This window comes from Marmota flaviventris, chromosome 1 (genome assembly GCF_047511675.1).
Source record: "Marmota flaviventris isolate mMarFla1 chromosome 1, mMarFla1.hap1, whole genome shotgun sequence".
Lineage (NCBI taxonomy): Eukaryota > Metazoa > Chordata > Mammalia > Rodentia > Sciuridae > Marmota > Marmota flaviventris.
In genome coordinates, this window is record NC_092498.1 from 98,304,958 (window position 1) to 98,329,544 (window position 24,587).

At 35.1% G+C, this 24,587-nt stretch overlaps 1 protein-coding gene across 5 annotated transcripts in view; it reads left to right on the forward strand.

Annotated features, from left to right (window-relative positions):
* The window catches only part of Sugct (succinyl-CoA:glutarate-CoA transferase), a 709,004-nt gene that overhangs the window by 287,414 nt on the left and 397,003 nt on the right, over positions 1-24,587 (forward strand). For all 5 annotated transcript variants that reach the window (XR_011707951.1, XM_071614148.1, XM_071614152.1 and 2 more), the window contains one exon: positions 22,366-22,437. Coding sequence is in view for 4 of the 5 variants with exons in the window: in XM_071614148.1 (XP_071470249.1) it covers positions 22,366-22,437 (72 nt within the window). In the remaining variant the exon portion in view is untranslated. The remainder of the gene's footprint in view (positions 1-22,365; positions 22,438-24,587) is intronic.

The following is a 24,587-nucleotide window of genomic DNA, read 5'->3' on the forward strand; positions in this document are numbered from 1 at the left end:
TCATCTTATATTTACTTCTTTTGAAATGTCATCTGACTTTTCTAGTAGTTTTATCCCATCAGGAGTTGTCTGTTCTAGTATTCTTGGTCTTTCTCCTATTTACTGTTTTTTTTTTTTTTTTCTTGAATGCTTTATTGTTTTTCTTTAGCAATTAATGACTTAGTCTAATTTCAGTGGTTAAGACAAGTTTGTAGGTCACAGTACAGGAATTTGGTTGGGGGAGGAGGCCAGCATTGAACTAACCAGCAAGCTGTCCATCTTCTGCTTTAAGATACTCCTTTCTTTGCTCTTAAGTCTCCCTGTTTGAATGTGTGTAGCCTTTGGGAATGTATTTGCCTATTTCTGTGCCTTTCATATAGTTTCTCTGAGACCAAGGAACTTGGGAGGGCCCTCCTGGAACAGTATTCTTGAGGGATGACCCCACCGTTTCTTGGTCCAGACTGAGCTATGGAATTCCTAATGGTGCCACAGGCATCTTTGCTGTTGTTTCCTGGCCCAGAGTAGAACAGAGTCCTGGGCTTAATTTCTCCTTCAGAGATTTCACCATAGCCTTGGATTTGACTTAACGCTAAGACTGACCAGCATTCTGGTTATCTCTTTGCCCTCAAGAAGTAATTGAATGGGGCTTTGAAGTCAAGGTTTTTAATTCACTTAATCGAACATTTACTGAATGATTATTATGGTACAAAAGCTTCACTAGGAGCTATGTATGATTGATAAGGCACAATCCCTGCCCAGAAAGTACAAATGTTGTTGAGATAGAAGGAAAAGTAGAACAATAATGGAAGTGTGATAAATGCTACAAGAGAGATGTATTAGTATGAATAATCAGATAATAAACTGAAAATTAATGTAGTTTAATGTTTTTATTTAGCAAAAATAAAATTAAAAAATTTTTGACATTTGGAGTCAAACTTTGAAACACTAATAGAAATCAGAAAAAAGATTAATATATAAAAATATTAAATTATAAAATATTTCAACATATTATGTCTTTAAAAAGGAATAAATTTCTAGATAAAATTATTTATAGTTATGACCTATATTATATAATGAATACCTATGAATTGAAAATTAAGATATCAGTAGAAAAATAATTAAAGAATGCAATTCCCATTAATAACAATAATTCTATACTTAAATATAGGAAATTTAAGCCTTACTATGATTAATGTGATTTAAAAAAAATCACAATTTGTGGCTTAAATTTGCAGAAAACCAAATAGATAATAACTAGTATTATAAGGTTATTACATACTTTTGCATTGCCTCAGCCTATGTAAATAGGTAATCTACTTTGGAAAACTACTTGGCTTGCCTTTTAAGAAATGAGTACATAATTATACTTTGGCTTATACTTTCCACTTTTGCAAATTTTTCCTAAGGAATTTTTTATGATAACTACTAATAACAAATTTAATACCTGCTAGGGAGAATGGTATCTTTGTTTTTTTTTCTTTTGGTACTTGGGATTGAACCCAATGATGCTTAACCAGTGAACCACATCCCCTGTCATTTTTAATTTTTATTTTGAGCTGGCATCCTGCTAAGTTCTTTAGGGCCTTGCCAAGTTGGTGAAGCTGGCCTTGAACTTGCAATTCTCCTGCCTCAGCTTTCTGAGTTGCTGGGCTTATAGGTATGTAAAACCTCCGTGCCTGGCTGGTATCTTAAATTATATGTATCAACTTGATGGATTGTTAAATAGCCGCTGAAATTTTATAACGTCTGCAGGTGAACTATTTGTGCTATGGCATCTACATAGCAATAATTTTATTCAACTCTATTTATGTATCATGCATATTTTTCTGGATATGAGTAGAAGAGTTTATGAAAAATGTAAATTAGCTGTTAGTGTTATTATCTGTTATGGTTTGGATATGAAATGTCCTTCAGAGGGTTCATGTGTTGAAAGCATGGTTCCCCAACAGCAGCAAGGTTCAGAGGTAGGGATTTTAGGCAATGAATAGATCACAAAGACTAAATTTAATCAATGGATTAATATACTTGATGGATTAATAATTTGAATGAACTACTGGGTAGTAACTGTCAGCAGTGGAAATGGGTAATTAGGTTATGGCCTTGGAGCCTTTATCTGCCTCTGGCCCCTTCTTCTCTCTCTCTGCTTTCCAGCTCTCATGAGTTGAGCACCTTTCCTTCTCCATGCCCTTCATGATGTTTCTGCCAGTCACTGTGGACTTTCAGAATCCTCTGAAACCATGAGCCCCAATAAACCTTTCCTCCTCTAAGTTGTTCTTGTGAGTTATTTTGGTCACAGCAACAAAAAGCTAATACTTTACCTTTTATAAGTGCTATTCCATAAGAACGTTTTTGCAGTTGGTAATATGTTTTCATATGGCAAGTGAGGGTGTGTGTGTATGACTTTGTATTTTGTATATTTGCCAGAATTACTTCTAAAGAAACTTCCAAAGGAGAATTTTTATTAGCTTATACTGCAAATAGAAAAGAGAGAAGTATGATACTCAGATATATTAATTGTCTGATTAATTTTCCTTAATTATCCATCCCTTGTATAATTTCCTCCCCTCAAAGACTGGTGGAACTTCATACTTGCTTTTAGCCAATAGACTATAGTAAAGGTGACGTACTCACTTTTGTGATTATGTTAAGTCCCACAAGTCTTTGTCATGGCACATTGGGCTGAGAGAGACTCTCCTTCTGGCTTTGAAGAAACAAACAGCCAAATTGTGAGCTTCTCATGGACAGGAGCAGTTTCTAGCAAATGAGCACCTCACTACTACAACCACAGGGAAATTAGTCAACAGGCTAAGAGAGATTAGAAGGGAATCAATCATTCCCTAATGTAGCCTCCAAGTGAAAACCAAGTATGCCCAGACTTTTAATTTATAGAATCTGAAAGATAGTAAGGGGATGTTGTTTAAACTGTCAAGTTTGTAGTGATTTATTGTGCAGCATGGAATACAAATACCTATGATGAGTATATATTTCATTTGAACCTTATGCTTCATGCTATGTTAACCGGTTTAGGATCAATGCATATCTTTTTATGAATATAGCCCTAAATTGTTATACCTCTTTCATTGTTTAAACAGGATAAACCATCTTTTGTGTTAGATTTTTGTACTGTATATTACTGTGAAATAATTTTTTCCTGAGTTCTGAAATAGTTGTACTAATAATCCAATAAAATACTATGTCAGATTCATTGTGTTTCTGAATGCAAGGAGCAGAGAATCTCTCAGCAAAGGAAGGTTTATGTGAGGATCAGATGGGAAATCTCAGGAAATGTTTCTTAGTCGAATGCTGTAATCTGTACTGACTGGCTTCTGTGCCAGTTCTTTGCTATTGTTTTGTACCTTCCTTATTTTGGGTTGTCTGTATTGCTGCCATGTTCCTGACTTACCACTAACCTTCAAATCACATTTTTACTACTGTCTTCACATTTAAATGAATCAATCTTTACTTTTCCCAGTACCAAGTCTTTGGAAAAATAATGAATTTTGATCAGCTCAAATATTTGGTCAGACACAGGCTACTGGTTGGCCTGTGGGTGAGCTGAAATTGGGTAGACACCTTGGTCTAACTTCTACTAACCATTGCAAGAGGGAAGTCTATGATAGAAAACTAGTCTGCCTAGGCTGCATGGATTCTAGTAGGTAGATTGCAATAAATTGGGTGTAGACAGGCAATGACAGCTTCTTTTCTATAATCCATCAGTTACCAAGAGGATCTTTATTGATTTATTTACTTTGGTACTGGTGTTTGGACCCAGGGATACTTTACCACTGACCTATACCCCTAGATTTTTAAATATTTGTTTCTGAGATAGGATCTCGCTGAGATGCTCCAGGTCTCACAAAGTTGCTGAAAATGACTTTGAACTTGTAGTCCCTCTATCTCAGCCTCCCAAGTCTTTGGGACTACAGTTGTATACTGGCTCCACCAGCAGGGTCTTTACATGAAGAGTACTATCTTTTTAGTTTCTATATACACTTGGAGTTTTGGGAAGTGTAATTCTAAGATAGTGAAAAGAAATTAAAATGCCTAGTAGTGCACACAAATCCATAAACAGATTCATTTCTAATTAGAATTTTAATATTTGTTAGGGTCCTTAAATGACACTTTCTTGTTTTTCTTTTTTTCTGCCTATAATAGAATGCTGTAAATATATTTGAAAATTATTATTACCTGAAATGTAACTTTAACGAACATACATTGAGTGCATTTTTTTTTTTGTAATGAAATGCAGCAGAATCATAAAGGAATATGTTCATTTATAGGGTGATGAGTTCCTGTTGCACGGAAAAAAAAGCAAAGTTCATGTTTACATATTGTAAATTGATATGGATCATTCTTCATGGGTTTTGTTGATTGAATTTCTTTGGCTGATGACAAAGGTATAAAAAACTAGTTAATGAGAGATTTGATAGCAGGAATTCAATTTAAAAAATAACTTAATTAACCACATCCACTTCTGTACATTGCTAGCCAACTTTGAGCCTAGATGGAATCCCCAATATACTTATGAATCACTTGATTCATTACTGAAAAGGGAAAAATTAATTTTGGGTTGAATTAGAAAGAAAAGGAGAAGGTAATAATTTAGTTGATAAAAGCTACTTTCTCAAATTTCGCTTTTTAGCCACAAAGCTATACTACATTCACTTTGTACTTTGGAGGGTTCTCTCTTTGCATGTCTTCTTTTCTGGTATCTATGAGAGGAAATGAGGAATTGATTCAAGAACTTGGCCACTCTTTGTGCTTTTGCAGTACAGGGCCATTTTGAGAAAGTCCACTGCCAAGAGGCAACATGTGGAGGGAAAAAGGATTGGGAGGCTGGAAATCTTGGTGGAAAATCTGGTTCTGGTCATGACTTTGGTGGTTGGCTCTGGCTAGTAGCCTAACCTCCTTCAGTGTTTTGTCTGCAACATTATAAGGACAGTTAATAAAAAAAGCTGTGTTGTGTGGTGCTTCTGTCATGCAAGGCACTTTGTTAAGCCGTTTGCATTTATTGTCTTATATACTCCTTGCAAAAGTCCTTGATTTAAGTGTCTGCACTGTGCAGAGGAAGGTAAGGGCAAAGGATTATATGTTGCTGGCAAGTCACAGACACATGAACCTGTTCTCCTAAACTTTGCATTCCACTTCCTCCCACTGTGACTGGTTAGAGTTTCAGAAGGGAGACCAGAAAATCTAAATTAGCACTTAGTGTGTGGTAAGTGCTGTGGCTGAGATATCAAGGGCTGCGGTGGGAGTTCATGGACTGAGATCAGAACAGAGCCTTAGGAAAATCAGATGCTAATGTGAATTAGAAGTATGAGAAGGACTTGACAAATGAAGAGGACAAAGGATGTTCTGGTGGGCAAGGAAGAGCATTCTGTGAAGGCATGTGAGTAGGCAGCTGTAATGAGGCATGCTGCTGTTACTAGCTGCAGGGAAAATCTGTTGAGAGTGATGATGGGAAATTATGGTGTAGAAGTGGGCAGGAGTCAGATTATATTATATAAATTGCTTTACAGAAAGAGTATGCATGCATACTTCATCCCAAGTTTTTAAGATCCATGAGGAAATTGTCTTACTGGCTCACTTTTTGTGTTGCTGTGATTTGTATCTTCATTTGAATGGACACAGACCTACCTCATTTTTACTTGCCTGGACTATTGTACAAGCCATAACTTTTCTCTTCCTTCCAATATATGGGTACTTGAATTGTGATAGGGTTACATCACCATAAACTCATCATTACTTAGAAATATAAGTAAAATTTATTTAATACACCTAACCTCCTGATGATCAGAACTTAGCAACACACTACACTGTAGAGGATTGGTTATTTTTGCTCATGACCGTATGGTTGATTGGGAGCTGTGGCTCACTGCGACTGCCCAGCATCATGAGAGAGGATCTTGCCTTTATGTCAATAGCCAGAGAAAAGATTCAGATTCAAAATTCACAATACAGTTTGACCTGAATGCTTTCACACCATTGTGAAGTCCAAAAATTATTAGAAGAAACCATCGTAAGTCAGGGATGGTCAGTACTCTCTTGAGTCTGGAAGCAGAACTTTGACAAGGTCTCTCCCTGCTCACGAACTCACAGAGACTTTCTTGGTGTTATTGATTAAAGTCAAGCTTCTTTAACAAGGAAGCTATTAAGTCTCCAATCCACTTTTTCAACTATTTCTAAAATCTCTCTTCACCAAACCTGTATTTTTATCTTAATCTACTTGTTCATATTTCTTCCCTGTGCCTTTATTTATGTAGCTCTCTCACAGAAATCCTCCTTTACCTCCCCACATATTTGACTATGCAAAGACTATTTTCTTCAGCCAGGTGGAGAGCTGTAACAGCTGCTTCTTAAACTTACTCCTGAGACCTCTGATTACCCTCAGAGATCTTCAAGTGTCACTCTTTGCAGCTCTGAGGATTTTTTTAGCCTCTACATTCTACTTTCAACATCTCATCCAGTTTTTTAATATCCATCTTGTCAAGTTCCTGGAGATCTGTCACTGGCTTTTGCTTTGTTATCTCATCTATACCCCATTCTTCCCTCATGAGCATTTGTTCTGAGGCCCCAGCTCAGCATCCCTTTTGGTCTCCAGTTTAGAAGGGTGATCAACCTGAATTCCATGTGCCTCTTGATTTATTTTGCCATTAATTCCCTTAACAAAGGTCAACTAATTATCTACTTTTTGCCAGGCACTGGAGATGTAGTGGTAAGCCAAACAATAGACATAGCCCCTTCTTTTAATTAACTGTCTAGTGAAATAAAAAATTTATAATAACTTAAATAAGTGTTTGATTGCTGGAAATGAGAATGTATGATGCAGTGACAGCCTTCCATTGGGAGATGGGACATGGCTAATGAGGTCAAGAGTTGTTTGTCAGGTCAGCTTGGGACATGACTACAAACATTAGGCTGAGACTTGTCACCATTTCTAGGACTATACATTAACTTATACTTGGCATCATTCCTAGGACTATGCACTAATCCTGAATTGTGGCACACTCATAGATAATACCAGGTCCTCCTGAACACTTTGCAGAGAAGAACTTTGACCTTGCACTTTGGTTTCTTCTTGCCCAGTTCTCTCCTTTGGCTGCTTAGGATTGTTTGGTGTTCTGGCATCTCACATTGGACTTGTAGTAATTACCATTTGTGACATTCCCTCCCACCTCCCCCCCCCCAGATCAAGACCATGCCTGGGTGTCCTAAGGCACTATTTACACCTTTTGTTGTTGTTGTTACTGTTTGTTTATTTTGTTCTCAGAAATCCCATGAAAGAGAATTACAATAGATTTAAATGCTTCTAAATCAATCTTAAATTTATAATATAAACTAAAAGCAATGTGGTAGGAGTTGGGTAGAAATGTGTTGTGTGGTCCTATGTTTATGTGTTGGTATAGTATTGTGTTTGTATGTGTTTAGAATGTGGTGTAATTAAATTTTTAATAAACCAGTTTTAATTGACTAGCTTTTTGAGTGGTTGGTATGAAGAAAACACTTGTGCTAAAAGTTTACCATACATATTAGTTTGTTTAATTTTTTTGGAAAAATTTTCAACATATTCTCCACAGAATCATGTATAAAAAAATTTCTTGGTCCTTTCACAGTTTAATCTATACCTTCATGTTTAGCATTATTTTCATCTTTGAATCCCTTGTTACAACTAAAAATATTTCTGGCTATCTTGTGTGCTCTATTCTTTGCTCTTCAGATCAGACTTCTAAACTTGTAGTTGTTACCCCTTTTAAGATATTTCAGTCAATCTGTGTTCAATGTGACCTTGGGCTTTTTTTTTTTTAGTGGTGCTAGGGATTGAGCCCAGGACCTTGTGCATGCTAGGCAAGTGCTACACCCCCTGAGCGTCTTCCTTAAATAGAGTAGGTGCTCAATGAATGTTTATTGGATTAATTATCAGGAGGTTTGGGTAGCCTTGCTGATTTATTACATTTAACTTAAGAAGATTTTTGTTATAGTAGTTAATTAACATAATTTGAGATGATTTTCTATTCTTCATTCTTGCCATTTTAGAAAATTAACCAGTTATCAAAAAACAAGTATCCTCCATAAGCCATATAATTACTAAGAATCACTAATATTTTATTTTGAGAAATTTTCATGATCTAAGAATACTTAAATTTGTATTTAAATGAAGAAAGTTCCACAAAGACTAGTTTGCTGCTGTTTGTTTCAGTAAATGCTCAATTGTTTTAAATAAAGGGAACTATGAGATGTGTACATTATTTTATTATCAGTTTAAAAATGAGATATCTGAGGCATAGTGAAGCTAAATAGCTTGTCTGGGTCGTGCCAACTTGCATCTGGCATAGTTGATACCTTAACCCATGTGTCTTCAAGTCTTGACCCTCTTCCATATTCCTGACCTTGTTCACAATTATCAGAGGTATAATTTTAAATCAAGTCTAGTTTCACATTTAATTTTATCATTACTCTTTGGTATATCACAATAATACCTGGACTCCTAAATTCTCTGATGAGTTAATGCTTTTTTCAATAGTTGATTCATTTTTATTGCTGGATAGTATTTCATTGTAAACGATTTTAATGTTACCGTTGGGATGTGTGTTGTATTCAATAAGAAGGTGCTTTGCAACCTGTCTAGGTTCCTACTATTTTATAGAAAATGGTTTGACTAAATTTATTTGGCAACAGACTTCCAAAATATATTTATAAATCCAGTTGCCAAAAGCTTTTATATAACTTTCCATATGGTACCTGTTCCTAAAAGTAATTTTAAAAAATCTTCCAGTGGTCAGCCAGTGCTTTTAGTATATTTTCAGTTTTTAAATATGTTTCTTACTAAGAACACACTTGCCAGATTTCACTTAATCGCATATTTATGGTTCAGTCATTAACCTGCTGAAAAAGAGTAGCTTAAATGGAAACATTGACATAAGCCTCATTACACTGGCTCCAATGTATTGCTATCACAAAGTATCCATCTTCTATATGTTTGTTTTCATAGGAAACTATTGAAAAGGTAATGGAAAATTAATGTTGCAATGGAGAATTTGATTCTGTGTATAAATTTTTTAAACACTACAACATAGTGTATGTTTACAACATCAAGGGGTTTATTTGGAATTAAGGTTTATCATAAACTTTATGATATTTAAAATGTTTTACAACTGGCCATATATTATTTTTGCTCCACATTTTCAAGTTTTTCTCATTTTTTTGACAAAATATTTGTTATGTGTCTCTTTGGGCTGGTGACAGACTATTTATAATCACTTTCAATAAGAAAAAATACCAAGTTTAGGATCCTGAAGTAGTCAGTCTATCACAATTTCCCTCATAAATTATTTTTGACATTTAATTCACAAAGTATGCCATGGTGTGATAGTATCAAATAATAGAAATACTTGAGTCTGAGTTGATCATTTGAAAGATTCATCATCATCATCATCTTCATCACCACCACCACCACCATCATCATTGGCTTCACAGGTTTGGGCAGAGAAATTGACCTATTTAATTTTGGAAAAGAAAGCAAGATGTGGGAAATGGAAGCATTTGAAATAGAGGAGTACTAGAGTATGCATAATCTTGGGGAATTATTTCTTTTCATACATACATGATGTATATTTAGTTGTGTGGAAAGCAATGGGAGTAGAACAATATCCTGATTTATTTGAAACTTTATAAAATTGCCTTATCAGTTGGATCATCCTAGATATCAATATATGAAACTTGAAGAAATGGGTGCTTTTCTTCTAGATATCAAGCTTCTACCAGATTTTAGGTGATTTGTAGTTAATGGTTTGTGTAAATTTAACTCTGTACGGGTTAATGTTTCTATAACTATAAAATGCCTATAAAATGAAGATTACAATAGTGTCTAACTGATAAGGCATAAAAGAATTATTGCATATAGTAAGTATTCAATAAACATCATTACTATTATTATTAAATAAATGAGTAGATTTATTTTAAGTTGTTTCAGGGCAGAATGGCAGAACAGAATTTGACAGGCTTAGGTTTTCATCCTGGTTTCTTATTTAATGGTTGTTTAGCTAAGCTAGTGTCTTCTTTGAGGACTGATTTTCTTATGAGTATAGTTACACATATTTTAAGGCTTTTGGAAAGAATGAGATTATGTATGTAAATTACCAATAGGAGGTGCTCAATGAATGAGAGCCATTATAATCATTTACAAAAAACAGTAATAATTAGATTGAGTGCCCAAGGACCCTATATCTTTACAAAATAACATTACTTTATTCAAACATAAAGAAAAAAGTCAGTGTTCTCAGAGAGTCATGTAGTTGAACATTACCTCTCAGCCAAAAGAAATATATTACAGTGTAAGTGGTTGTAAATGCTATGTTCTATTTATACATGATGAAGGTGTTGTGGACTGTGGAGCCACGTTTTAAATATCATGTGTGAGGGCTTTCTTGTTTCTTACCTTGTAAAATGTCCTCATTTTAAATGTCTCTAAGTGTATGTAAACATGTATAAAATAGCTCCAAACTCTCATAATAAAATAAGAAAGGTCTTCTAGACCAGGCCATTTTCTTTTACACTGTTTTATTGTAATCTTCGTATCAGGATTTCATGTTTGATCTTAAAATCACAGAATTTTATAGCTGGAAGGGAGTAGTCTAACATCCTAAATTTATACACAAGGAAACTGTGATCTGACAAGTTTAAGTGATTTGCCCAAGGCCATACAGTAAGTTAGTGGAGGAATCCTGGTCTTTTGTCTCCAAGCCCAGAACATTTAGGGAAAAGATATAAAAATTGGATCTAGACAAAACTCAAGGTTCTTTAGCATAGGGAGAGGTGGCATTTGGGTACTGCAAAGTGACTCTTAGAATACAGATGAAAGGAAAAAGTAGTAGGGGCTGGTGCTCAGGATCTTTACTTAACAGCAGAGGTTGTCCCTTGTGAAATTACCTGGATGGAGTTGTACACCACATATTATGATATGTTTGGATAATAGTTATCCAGGATGTCAGGTTATTCTCAGGTATGTTGGGATAACAGGTATCCAGGATGTCAGTTTGACCCAGAAAGCCAAGCAGCATGTAGATTTCCAAGGAGTGGGGCCGCAGATTCAGTTAGAAAAGTAATAGCACCTTAACTCTAGGGAAATTGAGCAAACAAATGCTTAAGGATGTTGCTTATTTTTCAGTGTGCCTGTTTCCTGAATATAATAAATTTATAATAATATATACATTTGAAGGTTGTACTGGTCATTAAGCAAGATAATCAGATTAATTTAGCATTGTATCTGGCACACAGAGTAACCACTCAATAAACAATAGCTAGCAGTGTAATTCCAGGTGGTCAGTCTCTTTTCAGTAGAGAAGACATGGAGATATTAATGACTCAGATTTTTTTAAAGTAATCACTGAAAGAGGCAATACAACAGAGTACAGCATCCATACTAGTTAAAGCAAAAATGGCATTTATTTTGAAGTCAGAGAGAGCTGAATTTGAATCTCAGTTCACTTAGCAGTGTGACACTACCTAGACAAGTCACAGGCCTTCAGATACCTCTCATGTAAAATAAATTAATAATCATGTTTTAGATGGTATAGATTATTTCAAGGGCATCATTATTATCATCACTTGCTATCTATCAAATAAATACAAATATCTTAGCTAGGCATTTGGTGCTCCTCATAGTTTAAGCCCAATTATCCTCTTCAACCTAACAATTCTTTTTTTAGCATTTGATGTATGTTTAGGTGTATGAATGTATATGTTTCCCTTAAAACTTAAAATGTGTCATTCTTGGAAGAAAAAAAACTCTTTCTCAAGTTCATACCTTTTATTTATACTTTTAGCCCCCCTATTGTGGGCTTCCATCCTGGAATCTTTCAGAAAAATGTCTTAATTTATTTTTTGATTTTTTAATTTTTAATTTATTTATTTTTATTAGTGCTCTATAGTTATACATAGTAGTTGGGTTCATCCCAATCAAGTCATACATGTAAATAAATTTCAGTTCTTGATCTCCCCACTTTTTCTTCTCCTTTTTCGCTCCCATCCTATCTCCCCTCTCCCATTCTCCTTTCTCTACTCTATTTGACTTACTTTTGCTTGTCTATTAATTTATATTTGATTGCTTCGTTTTCTTATCCTATCCTCCCATCCCCTTTCCTTTATTTTAAGTACTACAGCTTCTGCATATGAGAGAAAATATTCAACCTTTGAGTTTCTGAGTTTGGTTTATTTCACTTAGCATAATATTCTTTATTTCCATCCTGCAAATGCCATAATTTCATTCTTTTTTTTTAATGGTAGAGTAGAACTCTGTTGTATATACCTACAATATACAATTTCTTAACACATTTATCTATTGACAGGCATTTGGGTTGATTTAATAATTTATCTATTGTGAATTATGCTGTTATTTACACTGATATGTCTGTGTTGCTATAGTATGCCAATTTAAAATCTTTTGGGAAAATACCATGAAGTAGGATAGCTGGATCATATGGTGGTTCCATCCCTAGTTTTTTGAGGAATCTCCACTGCTTTCCAAAGTGTTTGTACTAGTCTGCAGTCCTACCAACAATGTACAAGGTATTTTCCCCCTACATCCTCACCAGCATTTATTGTTGTTCATATTCTCTGTCATTGCCATTCTGACTAGACTGAGATAAAACCTTAGTGTAGTTTTGATGTGCATTTCCCTGATTGCTGGAGATGTTGAACATTTTTTCATATGTTTGTTAGCAATTTGTGCTTACTCTTTTGAGAAGTTTCTGTTTAGTTCTTTTGACCTTTTATTGATTAGGTTATTGGTGGGTTTTTTTTTTGTGTGTGTGTATTTTTTTTATTTTTTTGTATATTCTGGATATTGGAGGAGATGGCTTATTTTATATGACCTCAAGTGATTAAAAAGTATTTTCAGTAAGAGTGAACTATACAGAGACTTGTTTGGATTAAAAATAAAATACCTCTTTTAATGGGCAGAAACAACAGTCTAAACTTGCTGATTTTGAATGGTGTTGACTTCTGGCTCATTGAAGGTCTTCTGAAGATGGAAGACAGCCCTGCTGTGGAATGCTTAAGGTTTTATAACACTGCAAAATCTCTGTATTTTTGATTAGTGAAGGTTTATAGAAATAATTGGGTAAGCAATGATTGAAATGTAAGTGTGTACAGAATAATATCAGAATGCATCTTTTTTTTCTTGTGAGAGCTTTGTAATCTGGAGTTGGTTGAGGTATATTTTGAGACATTAATGCCATAGAAATTGAGCATGATTTCTCCATAGACTAAGCCTGGGCCTTTTTTTCCTTCTTAAATTCATACATGGAAGGGCCTATTGATCTTTCTATTGGCAGATTCAGGTTTAACTTAGTATCCACATTCATGAGGACTTGAGAAAGGAAGTAATAAAACTGTGATAAACTCTGATCATTTTACTTTCTGAATATTAAGTTACCAAAGAGAATATTCAGTAGTTCTATTGTCTTTCAGTGTTTTGGCTCTTAATATAGATCTTTCTAATTATACAATTCATTTTTTTTTCTAACTATAGCAATTCATTATTCTGGTATCTACCTTGATCTCATATATACATTAGGTGGTCTGAGTTAGACTTCCATGACTGGTCACCCAGGATAAGGAAAGATTCTTTTAGAGATTGAGCCCAGATCCTGGAACATGACACTCTCATCAAGGTCCTGTCAGATGCCTTCCATTTTTTCCATCACATTCCTCAGTTAGAAATGTCTATGTAATTTCCCAGATGGAGCTTTCTGGAGTTGATATACTTTATATATTTTGTTATTCTTTAAGGACTACCTTTCACCTGCTTCCATGGTTTAGCAGGGCCCTCCCCAAAGCATCCATTCTCCACTGAAAGAGTTGAGTAGCTACTTCCACTTCCTGTGGTTCACTAAGCTCAGAGGTGTTTGAGTCTGGATATTTAGATTTTAGGCCCCTATACCAGAATGCATTTATATTTTGATGGCAATGACTTCCAGTGTTATGTCCAATTACCTGGTAGTAGCTATCTGGGGTGTTTTCTAGAGGTGGTACTAAGGCTGATCCTGTATGAGTCAAGGCTTAATTTTGACCATGGTAAAAAGAATAAGAAATACAGTCTAAGCAGGACTGAGGTAATCATTGCTCCAACTATGGGACACCTAGAACACCTAAGAGAAACATTCACCATTTCCTTTTAACTTATCTTCACCCTTAAGCATGGGTGATCATCCATGAGAAAGGGAGTTTTTTTTATGGGAATCTGTTCTCAGTGTGTTTGCCATTCTCAGTTGGTCCCTAACTTTGAGTCACTGATACTTCCTCTTCTCCTCTATTTCATGCTTCCCAATTTTGCTCTAAAGCCTTTTGTATATTGTCTAACATTTGTTGAACTGCCTAGGTTGGATTCATACATTGATGTTAATTTAATGACCTGTACTAAGCTCTTGTTACATAGCAGATATTGTCCTAGATGCTGGTGAAACTACAATAGGCTAGCATGTTAGACTTTTATGTTGCTCTTATCTGCTATCCAGACTCCTACACGCATCAGAGATCACGGTCTCATATGCCATTTTCAAAGGCTTGGGATTTTGCTTTTGATATATTCTCTGAGTTTCTGACTGAGTTAGATGCCTTATTTCTGCCCTTCTATCCTTTACCTTGCTATCTCAATACCTTGTATGTGAATTTGGAGCCAAGTTTCTGAGCCTCATCCTCACAGCGGGGACCCTGCAGCCACTAGTTAGACATTTCATGGGTCAACTGCCTGCTCTGGGACTTTCAAGAGTTGTTCTATCAAATTTCTTATTCATTCCCCTATACTTTGTCTTGCTGACTGCTTTCCTGAACAAAGCTTATTCGAATTTTCCACACTTGGTTGAATTTATGCTGTCAGATGGGCCTGTATCCCAGTACCTCTTCAGGTCTAGTGGGCAGGTTTAATATCAGGCCTCTCATTAATCCCTGTCTTACTGTGCATGTCATATATTTTGTCATTGACAAATTCTGAGATATGATAGAATTAAGATGTGCTTGGAAAACCTTATTGGCAATCCACTCTAAAAACTACTTTAGAATATTCTTATTCTAACTATAGCAGATATCTTTTTCTAGCTTGATTTTTTGCTTGAAGGTAGTGAAATGTGATGGCAGTTTGACTAAAGTTCTGCTCAATTCATGCTTGTCACTAGTCTGAGGTAAATGTAGGCTCATTGTCAGAAATGATATTTTCATGTATGGCACATAACTCATGGAACTGTGTTGTAATATGTTTGAGATACAACAAAGAGAACTTTAAGAAAACTTGATACGCCAGGAAATTTTTATCTTGGAGTGTTACTGAAAAATCACTATGGACTCCTATATAGTATTTTTGGTTACTTTCCATAAAGAGTGGGTGTTTTGGGTAGGCTATTCCAAATAATCTGGCTTAAAATTCATTATAATGTAATCAGATCAGAATCATCAAAATCAGTTTCTGGCCCATACTTTTCAGGAAGAAAAACCTCATGTACCATTTTACATTGTGTCCAAATTCATTATGACTGCCTTCTTGAATAGAGCAGACTTTCCTCACAAAGGACTATAAGAAAAATAACATTCATTGACAACTTGTGAAGAATATAAAAATTTTAAACAGTTTCCCATTTCCCTCTTTGCCATTACTTCTACATCCAGTGCCAGAAACAGAATGAAAATTCTATATCTGTTTGATTTGAAGTGAATTTAATTATCTTGAAGAACCTCAAGAATACCTTTGAACATTCAAAGTTCCTATGGAATTGGCAAATCCTAGCCTGGATCTGGGGCAGGAAATCAGTATATAATATTGCTTTCAAGGTTACTCTAGAATTATGTAATTCAAGATGAGAGCTTACATTTAGTAATGAGTTCTCAAAATGGTTTATTCCATCTAAAAAAAATGTACTGACAAAACCAAATTGATAGTAGGTGAAATTGGAGACTCCTGGGCTCATTTACCATTTGCTGCATCATTCTGTCCGATCGATGACACTGTTCTTGATTTGTAAGCAGTCTGTGCCTCATTGCCATCTGGCTCAGCCAGCTCCAGCACCATAAGGTGAACTGAACTGTTAGTGGTAGGAAATAGTGCTCTATATTTGTCACGATGTACTAGCACAGACCCCGAAGTCAACTGCTTGACATTCCAGAAAACATTCTCATGGCAGTGAGTCAAACTTCCTGGAATGTCTTTTTCCAGTGGATGATGAAGTCCTTTAGCAATGGTTACCTTTTGTGGAAGAAAATCTTGTTGAAAAGTAAGTAGCCCCAGGAAGGCTTGGAGTTTGCGCTCTTGTTTCTGAAGTAGACACCCTACCAACTGTAGGCACTGCATTTATACCAGAGAAAACACTAGATGTACAGATATGGTAGGTTAAGAAGATAACATAGGAAGGTCCAATTGTACATTTTTCCTTTTTCCATTTGATTATATTTATATTGAGCCAATATGGGGCTTCTAAAAGTTCTTCTGGATTTTCATCTGTAGTCAGCTTAATAATTAGCACATCATTACACTAGCCTAGTAAGCCTAAAAACTCAGAAAGCAATTTCTGGGAAGGACTACTGACTTCCAAGAGCAACGTAAATTCTAGATTGATCCTTCTTTCTTTGCCTCAGATCTGCTCAGTGTTCTCTACCCCTGTGTTTTATACCTTTACTCCCAACCTTAGGTGTGATCATGACTTACTTCTGAAACGGCACTAACTAAAGGATATAATCTCTGATCTCCCATTTCCTTTTGCTTTACATGTCTCCCAATTTGTTTAGGATGCTTGTCAGTTTCGTTGGGACACCTAATCCTTGTACTATAGTCAACCTTCTCAGCCTTGCAGAAACTCTCCTGCCTCTACCAGGAAGGAGTTTTATCATGACTAGACCATAAAGACCATCTTGCTTTCATTTGGTCTCCTTACCAGTAGATTTGTCACCCGTAAATATCAAGAAGGATTTCTTTCATCAGGAAAAGTAAAACCTGTTCTCCTGTGATGAAAGGCTTGGTTTTGACCTATCCTTTTAAAACTGTAGACATTTGCCTGTGTTGCCTGCTAACCCCATCAATTCACACAGAAGTAATTGTTTCCTTCCTCCTAAGGCTTGAATTCCTTACAAGAGAAACAACCCAGCCCTGAATGTTTGTGCCCAATTTAGGTGCTTTGGGTTTGAGCTCTCTCTCTCTGATGGAAAATTTGCCCATGGTGTGTGCGTGCTTGGCATCTTGTTGTTTGTCTTGCCTGGTGTGAAGACCAAGGCATCCTAGGGAGGGAGGAGAATCAGAGTTGGTGAGGCCCTGAGTGCCAGGATGAAAGGGCTTAGAATGCACTGGGAGTTCCTTTCATGCAGGTCTTAGTTTTTTTAGTAATTACTTAATGATGATGATGTATCCATTATATAGCCCCACTTCATGTCAGCAACCATTTTATGTACTGCACACTGAGACTCTCTAGTCATAACCTGAAACTGATTTCTGTAATCACAGAATGAAACCTTTTGTGTTCTAACCATCTTTATCTCCTGTTCTTCTCCCTTTCTTGTTCAACTCTTCATATTGTTCTTTCTTTTTCATAGATTTCACTGGGATTCCTTATCAGCTGATGCTGCTCTCTTTGCCCTGTCTGTGCCTCCTTTCTTTACCACCTTCTTCCTTAGATAGTCCATGGCTCTACTGCTCAATAATATTCTGGCTAGTTTTATAATTTTCCTATACCTGTCCTTTTCTTTCATATCTATCTGGCAAAACCCTACACCCAGTGAATGTAAACATGCCTTTATTCTTTGGGTAACTAGGAGATGGTAGAGAAAATCATTCAGCTGGGGCTCTCAGCACTTTAGCTTTCAATAGCGTTTCTCTGGTCACTTTACTGTCCCTCAGTCTGACACCTCAGAACTCTTTACAGTCTTCCAGTTGCATATCTTCCTGTCGCTACCCTCAGTTAGTGACCTTACCCCTTGTTTCATAAAGTAGAAGAAGAATCCAGTGGAACTTCCTCAGCTTCCCTCCACCCAACCCTCATGGGAATCTGCCTCTGCATCTGTGCTTCTGCTGTGCTCTCAGTCCTTGCTTGTTCCTCCTGTTTATCACCCACCTTCTCAGATGTTTTCACCTACTCGGTTTGTTTAACTGTTAATTGGATCCTCAACCCACTCCAGACTTCATTCAGTTGTCATCATAATGCCAGCTCTTGAAACCCACCTTGCAGGCCTTCTTCAATCCTCACCCTGCTCTCTGGATGTTCCTCTTCTGTCTGTCTAGACTTCAGATGGGGTGGTCTTCAGATTTCTCACCTTTTTCCCCCTACTCTGAAGTCTAAACTCTTCCTAAATAATCTCACTTTTATATTGAATTCAGTCATAGATTATAAGCAAAAGAGTGAATTTTTATCTATAGTTCAGACTTTTATCAGGTCCCCAAGTCCTACTCAGGTGAAATTTCCAACGGGATCTCAAAAGCTTCTTAAAAACCTAAGTGTGAACTATGAGACCTTCCTTTCCCTTATCTTTTAACTCTTAATCGTCATATTCAATCCATTACCAACTCCAATAGGTTTTACCACTTAAATATTTATTGAATCTATTTTCTTCCATCTGTGTCATCATGGCCCATAATCTAAGACGACATCATCTTTTGCCATGATCATTTTTGCCTCTTAATTGGTCTATTCAAGTCTAATCTTATCCTCCAATATGTTGTTACATCACAACCAGAAAGTTTTCTCAAATGCAAACACAATTATTTAAGCCTTTTAGTGCCTTCCCATTAGTTTTATGATAAATTATTTCACATGATCTTGGACTTCATATAGCTCCTTGCCTATTTCTATAGCCTTCATTATGCTGTTTTCCCCCATATTCTCTTATGGCTTATTGCTTCTTTCCACCACAGGTCCTTTGCACACATAGTTTCTTCTGTCAGCAATGACATTTCTCCCAGTTCTTACCTAATTAATGCTTACTTAGTACCTCAGCTCAAAGATCACTCTTATAGAGAATCTTTCTGATTTCTCAGCCTTCAACTGAGATAATTAGGCCCACGTATTGTCAGATCCCCGTTGTGGCCTGTACTTTCCCTTTCTAGTACCTGTCTCTGCTTGTAATTATTTGTGTGAGTGTTGACCAATGTCTGTCATTTTATTGAAATGTAAGTTTTCTGTGATGGACCATAGGTATTTAGCTTATCATTTTGTACCCATTGTACCTAATATCTAACACATCATAAATTATGTTTAAAAAGTATTTTTAAATACACAAATGAATGTGCTTTTAATCAATAGCCATTATAATAATTCTAAAAGTAAGTACTGATCATTCTTACCTTTTAGAAGAAAAAATTGAGGCTCTGAAATTAGGTAACTTGCCTGATATCATCCAGGTTGCATAAATAGTAGATCTGGATTCATTTTTGCTATTTCATTTTTATTATATTGTTTTATTGGTATAAAGATCTATTTTAAAAGATATGAAGTAGATATTTCATTTCAGAGTTTTGTTATGAAATTAAAATTATTTTTATTAGTGATATTAACTGCATGATATGGGGTCCAATGTGAGAAAAAAACAAAATAAAAATATCCTCCAGTTTAAATGAACTGAGAATGTGTTAGCAAATTTTAAAGTATATATTTTTTATCATTAAAAATAATAACATTCAAATATGCTTGTGAGAGGATCTTAAATAAAAAATGAAGATTATTAACTTATCTATAGTGAAATACTAATTACATAAAAGTGAACACAAAGAGACTAGAAAGAAGTCTACTTGCAGGTAATTCTTCTGGGTGATGGTGTCATGGGTAATTTATTTCCTCTGTATTTTCTCTATACTTGCCTGATTTTCTATAATGATAGTGTGTTATTTTTAAGTTTGCATATAAAATACATTTATTAAATAAACACTGGTGAAATAATAATTATAGGGAAGAAAATTTTAAAGAATACACAATCATACCTTAGTAGTTATAAGATCTATTTGATAATCCTTAAATCTGATAATAATCTGGTGGCTCAGCTGCTAGTCAGTTTTTACTTCTCAATTGATAATCAAGTAGTTGTCTCCTTAAAATTTTTAAATGTTTATATTGATAAAGATATACTTCATGATATGTTAGAGACTGAAGGAATAAACAGGAATTTCTTCATTTATTAAAAGGAAATTAACACCTTCCAAACATTAACTTATAAAATATGTTACTGATCCAACGTTTTGTAAACCTTTGTGTTATACTTATCAGCATATGTGGTTACTTCACATTTACTTATCCTCTCCCCTTGTTTCCTTCTGATTACAAACAGCAAACAACCTGTGTAACTTCATACTTATCAATAACTCATTGAGACATCTCAGCTGAAATCTTCTTTGCACCTCACCCATAGTTCTATTGCAAGATTCCCTTCTGTAGCTTTAGAAACACTAGTGCATGGACACTAACTTTGCTTTTGCCCTTGTGGACAAGGGAAAATGCTTACAATAGTTCACATGATATCTTCTTAATAGCATTCCTTACCAAATCAAGCAAGAATGTGAGTAGAATAAAATCTCATAGGTTTTGCATGAAATCTATTTTAGCCACAATTTTGTTATCTGGAATTAATTATTTGATTGATTGCTTATACTTACAAACTATTTATTAATTGCTTATATTCTTTAGATATCATGTTAGGCCTTGTAGGAAGATTAGAAGAGAAAAAAATATAATCTACCATCACTGTACACCAGAACTTTCTATGATGGAAATGTTCTATACCCGTGCCTTCTAATCCATTAGCCACATGCAGATATTGAATGCTTGACATGTAGTTGGTGTGACTGTGAGTCTGAATTGTTAATTTAATATTTTAAATAACAGCTTTATTGAGATATAATTCAATTCTATTGTATTGTATTGTACATATAATTCATTGATATTTTACTATATGCAAAGTTGTGCAGTTATCACCACAATCAATTTTTGAACATTTTCATTACTCTAGCAAGAAACCTGGTACTCATAGCAATTGCTCCCATTTTCCCCCAACTTCCCCAGCTCTAGGCAGCTGCAACTCCCCACCCCCCCCAACTCCATGGATTCTCCTATTTTGAACTTTTCATCTAAATAGAATTTGGTCTTTTGTGATTCACTAATTTAATTTTAGTTTGTTTAAATTTAATAGTCATATGTGGTGAGTAACTATCATAAGAAGCAAGAGAAGTAAAAAGACCAAAGACAGATGCTTAAGGAATGCTGAAGACTGAAGAGAAGAAAATCCTCTAAAAGGTGCATAGGGAAGACAGATCAAAGAGATAGGAGATGAGTCTGGATAAAGTCTACAGCTAAGACAGGATCCTGAAGTAGAGGATGGTTAATTATACCAAATAATGCAGGGGAGTTTACTGAAGCATAGCTTCAGTATGGTGATAGTATAAAGACTCTTGATGCCAAAGGACACTGCAGCATGGTGTTGGTGAGCAAGCATAGGCAGGTAGGCTGTGCTTTTATGTCATCAAGAGATGGAGGGAAGGAAGAAAAATTCAAGACAGCTTGAGAAGGATGTCGGGATTGATGAAAAATGGTTGCTGTTAGTGATATTTTCCTGGAAACTGGAGCCTACCTGTAGGCAGAAGACAGGGATTCAGTCTCTGAGAATGTGGGTGAATGTAGCACTATGTTTATTAACATAGGAGTAACTTCTACCATAGAGTTAGACATCATTGTTCTCAGAAGCAGAAGCAAGTGAAGAAAATGTAGGTGAAAATACAGAGCAAATTTTACATAGAAAGAAAGGAAATTCAGAGTTAATTTACTTTGGGAAATTTGAATGAGGCCTTCTGAGGGTAAAATTTGGGTCCTCCTGCTGCACTGTGATCCTAACTGGAGAAGGGTGGAGAAGGAGGGAGCATGGGAAGGATCTTCAAATGGTTTGGGGCCATGGGTGTCATGGGTTTCAGTCACTTATACGTCCACAGCTCACTCAATCTTCCTTCTTTCCTCTTTCCTCGCCTCCTTCATTCTTTCTTTTATCCATCTATTCTTACACTTGTAGCAAACAGTGCCTTTTGCTCTATAGTGTTCTCTGCCCTACAAGAAAAAATGGAAACAAAACATAAAGCTTTTAATCCATATTACAAGATATGAATTTCATGAGTTATAATAATAAACTAGCATTTTCTTAATTTTTGAGTCACTTTTCCCCCCGATATTGTCATAGTGGAAGATCTAGGAAGTATTTTGAAAATTCTAAATAAAAACAGGTATGCTAATGTAAGAGAAAAAGGTACAAGGTAGTTGATATTGAATTAATTAATGACATTGTTTTAGAGCAAATCTATATAGATTTCTTAGATCCTAAAAATCAACTTTTATGGTCTTTTCAACATGTAAACATATATTTACATATGTTTTTCTCTTTTAGGCTTTTAAAACCAAGGATGGCTATTTTGTAGTTGGAGCAGGAAATGACCAACAGTTTGCTACTGTGTGCAAGGTAATCCATAATCACTGGGATGAGTAGATGATATATGCAATAATTCATTTTGTGCAAAGTTAGGGCAAGTTTAGTTTTGCCTAGCACAATGATGCTAAGTCAGTAACCAAGTTAGAACCCCGTACATTAGTACCTAAAAATATACCATTTTTAAACTTATCATACATGATAATGACTGGATTTGAATTAGCACACAATTTTTTAAAATTATAACATTCAGTTGGATTTTGAAATGAAGAAGTTAGCTTAAATTGTTCTCAAACTTTATATATCTATTAGTCAATATTAAAAGGGGAAGAAAAGAAAATGAATTTTAAAGCAATATTTAACAATGGGAATTTTCCTCCCCTCCTTCCTTCTCCTAGGTCTTTTGTTTTTATTTAAGACCTTAGATATCAGTTTACTTTTCCCCTCCTTCGCTCTCTTCTTTCCTTCCTTTTTTTTCTTACTGTCTTCCTTCTTTCCTTTTTCTGCCTCCCTTTCTCTCTCCCTTCTTCCTTCCTTCCTTCCTTCAAATATCAGGTTTAATTAGGTCCGTATATAGTTAAACACTCCCAAATTTATTTTGTTCATCATTAAAAAATTTCAAACTTTTTCAAAAATTAACCTTTGCTTAGAGTATCTTTTATCAAAATTTATGTTTAAAGATTTTATAAATTAAGGTTGTATTAGAATGTTGTTCCTAACCAAGGCCTGAAAAAAAGGCCTTGGAATCATTTAAAATAACATGGTAGGGATATTCTAAATTTTAAACATTGCCTAGACATTTAAAAAATGTTTTATTATATATATCTAGAACTTTTGTCCTTTGTTTTTACTTAAGACATTAGATATGAGTTTACTTTTTCCAGTTTTCTTTTTCTTTTTCTTGGATGTAGAAAAAGAAAAGGCTTTACTTATTGAGAATTTTCTTCTGAATGGAGGATTAGTTTTTTTGCTAACCACATTATTGTGAGCTTTCAGCTTTTTAAAAGATGCCTGTGAGTTCCTTGGAGGAAACTTATTTATTATAGTAAATTTATTATGTACAAAAAGTATTTATTACTGCACCTCTTTTATATGAGGTTAATGAGCAGAGCTAAAAACCACAGCAAAGTGGTGGGAAGTACCACAGTAAAGGTGACAAATGGAGATAGTTCCGACTGTAGAAAGGGCTGGCACATCTGAGGTGGGAAGGAAGGGAGCTTTTATATAATGGTGACTCAGTAAGTGTAGAGAAAATTGATTCAAACATTTGATCTGGGATCAAAGAATCTTTATTATGAACGGTCAATGTTAAAAATATGAAACATACGGAAGTCCTTGCCTGTGAAGTCATTTGCGTACTCTAACTGCAGAGATGTAAAAGCTGGTTCATTGCTCTAAACAAGTACAGATTTTCTTCCTGGGCCATATGTTTTGGAGTTTTCTCTCTCTCTAAAAAAAAAAAAAATTAAAAAGGAAAGGAAAAAAAAGGTGGGGAGGAGGACTGGTTGACATATTCTTCACTGTTGAAAATAACTATACTGAATACTTTTAATTTTTGATTCATTACTGTTGATCAATTTGAAACTTTTGAACTTCTTTATAAATATTTGTAAGAACATTTCAAAAAAGATTTTCATTTCAAAGCATAATATTTGCCATAATTGTTAGTACTAAAGTTATGACTTATTGGTATGGTGTGTAACTATATAGTTTTTTTTTTTTTTTTTAAAGGCCATCAGAGGCCTGGGAGAATGGCACACCTTAATTTTCCCATATGTGAATCAGAAATGATAATCCCTCTTTGAACCATTAAGGAGATGTCTACAAAAACTCTTTGAGGTCCTCTGAAGAATAATTTTGTGTGTATGGGATTTTAGTGTTATTTACATAATTTACTAGGCATCTTGAGTGAGTGCTGCAATTTGGTCTTCTGAATCTTCAGAGTGAGTTATATGCTTACATGTAAACCTGTCCTAAAAATATTCTTACCAAAGAAAAATCCTGTTTTCCTACTTGGATGCAAAGTTCTCTTATTCTCCCAGTCATTTTTAGTGACTATAGTTAAGTATTTTTAATTCAAATATACCTATTGATGAGGGATTCATTGCTCAAACTGTCCTTATAGAAGGTGAGGTCCCCTTCATTGTTTTTGCTGATTGTTTTTGACAATGAGCCTGTAAAAA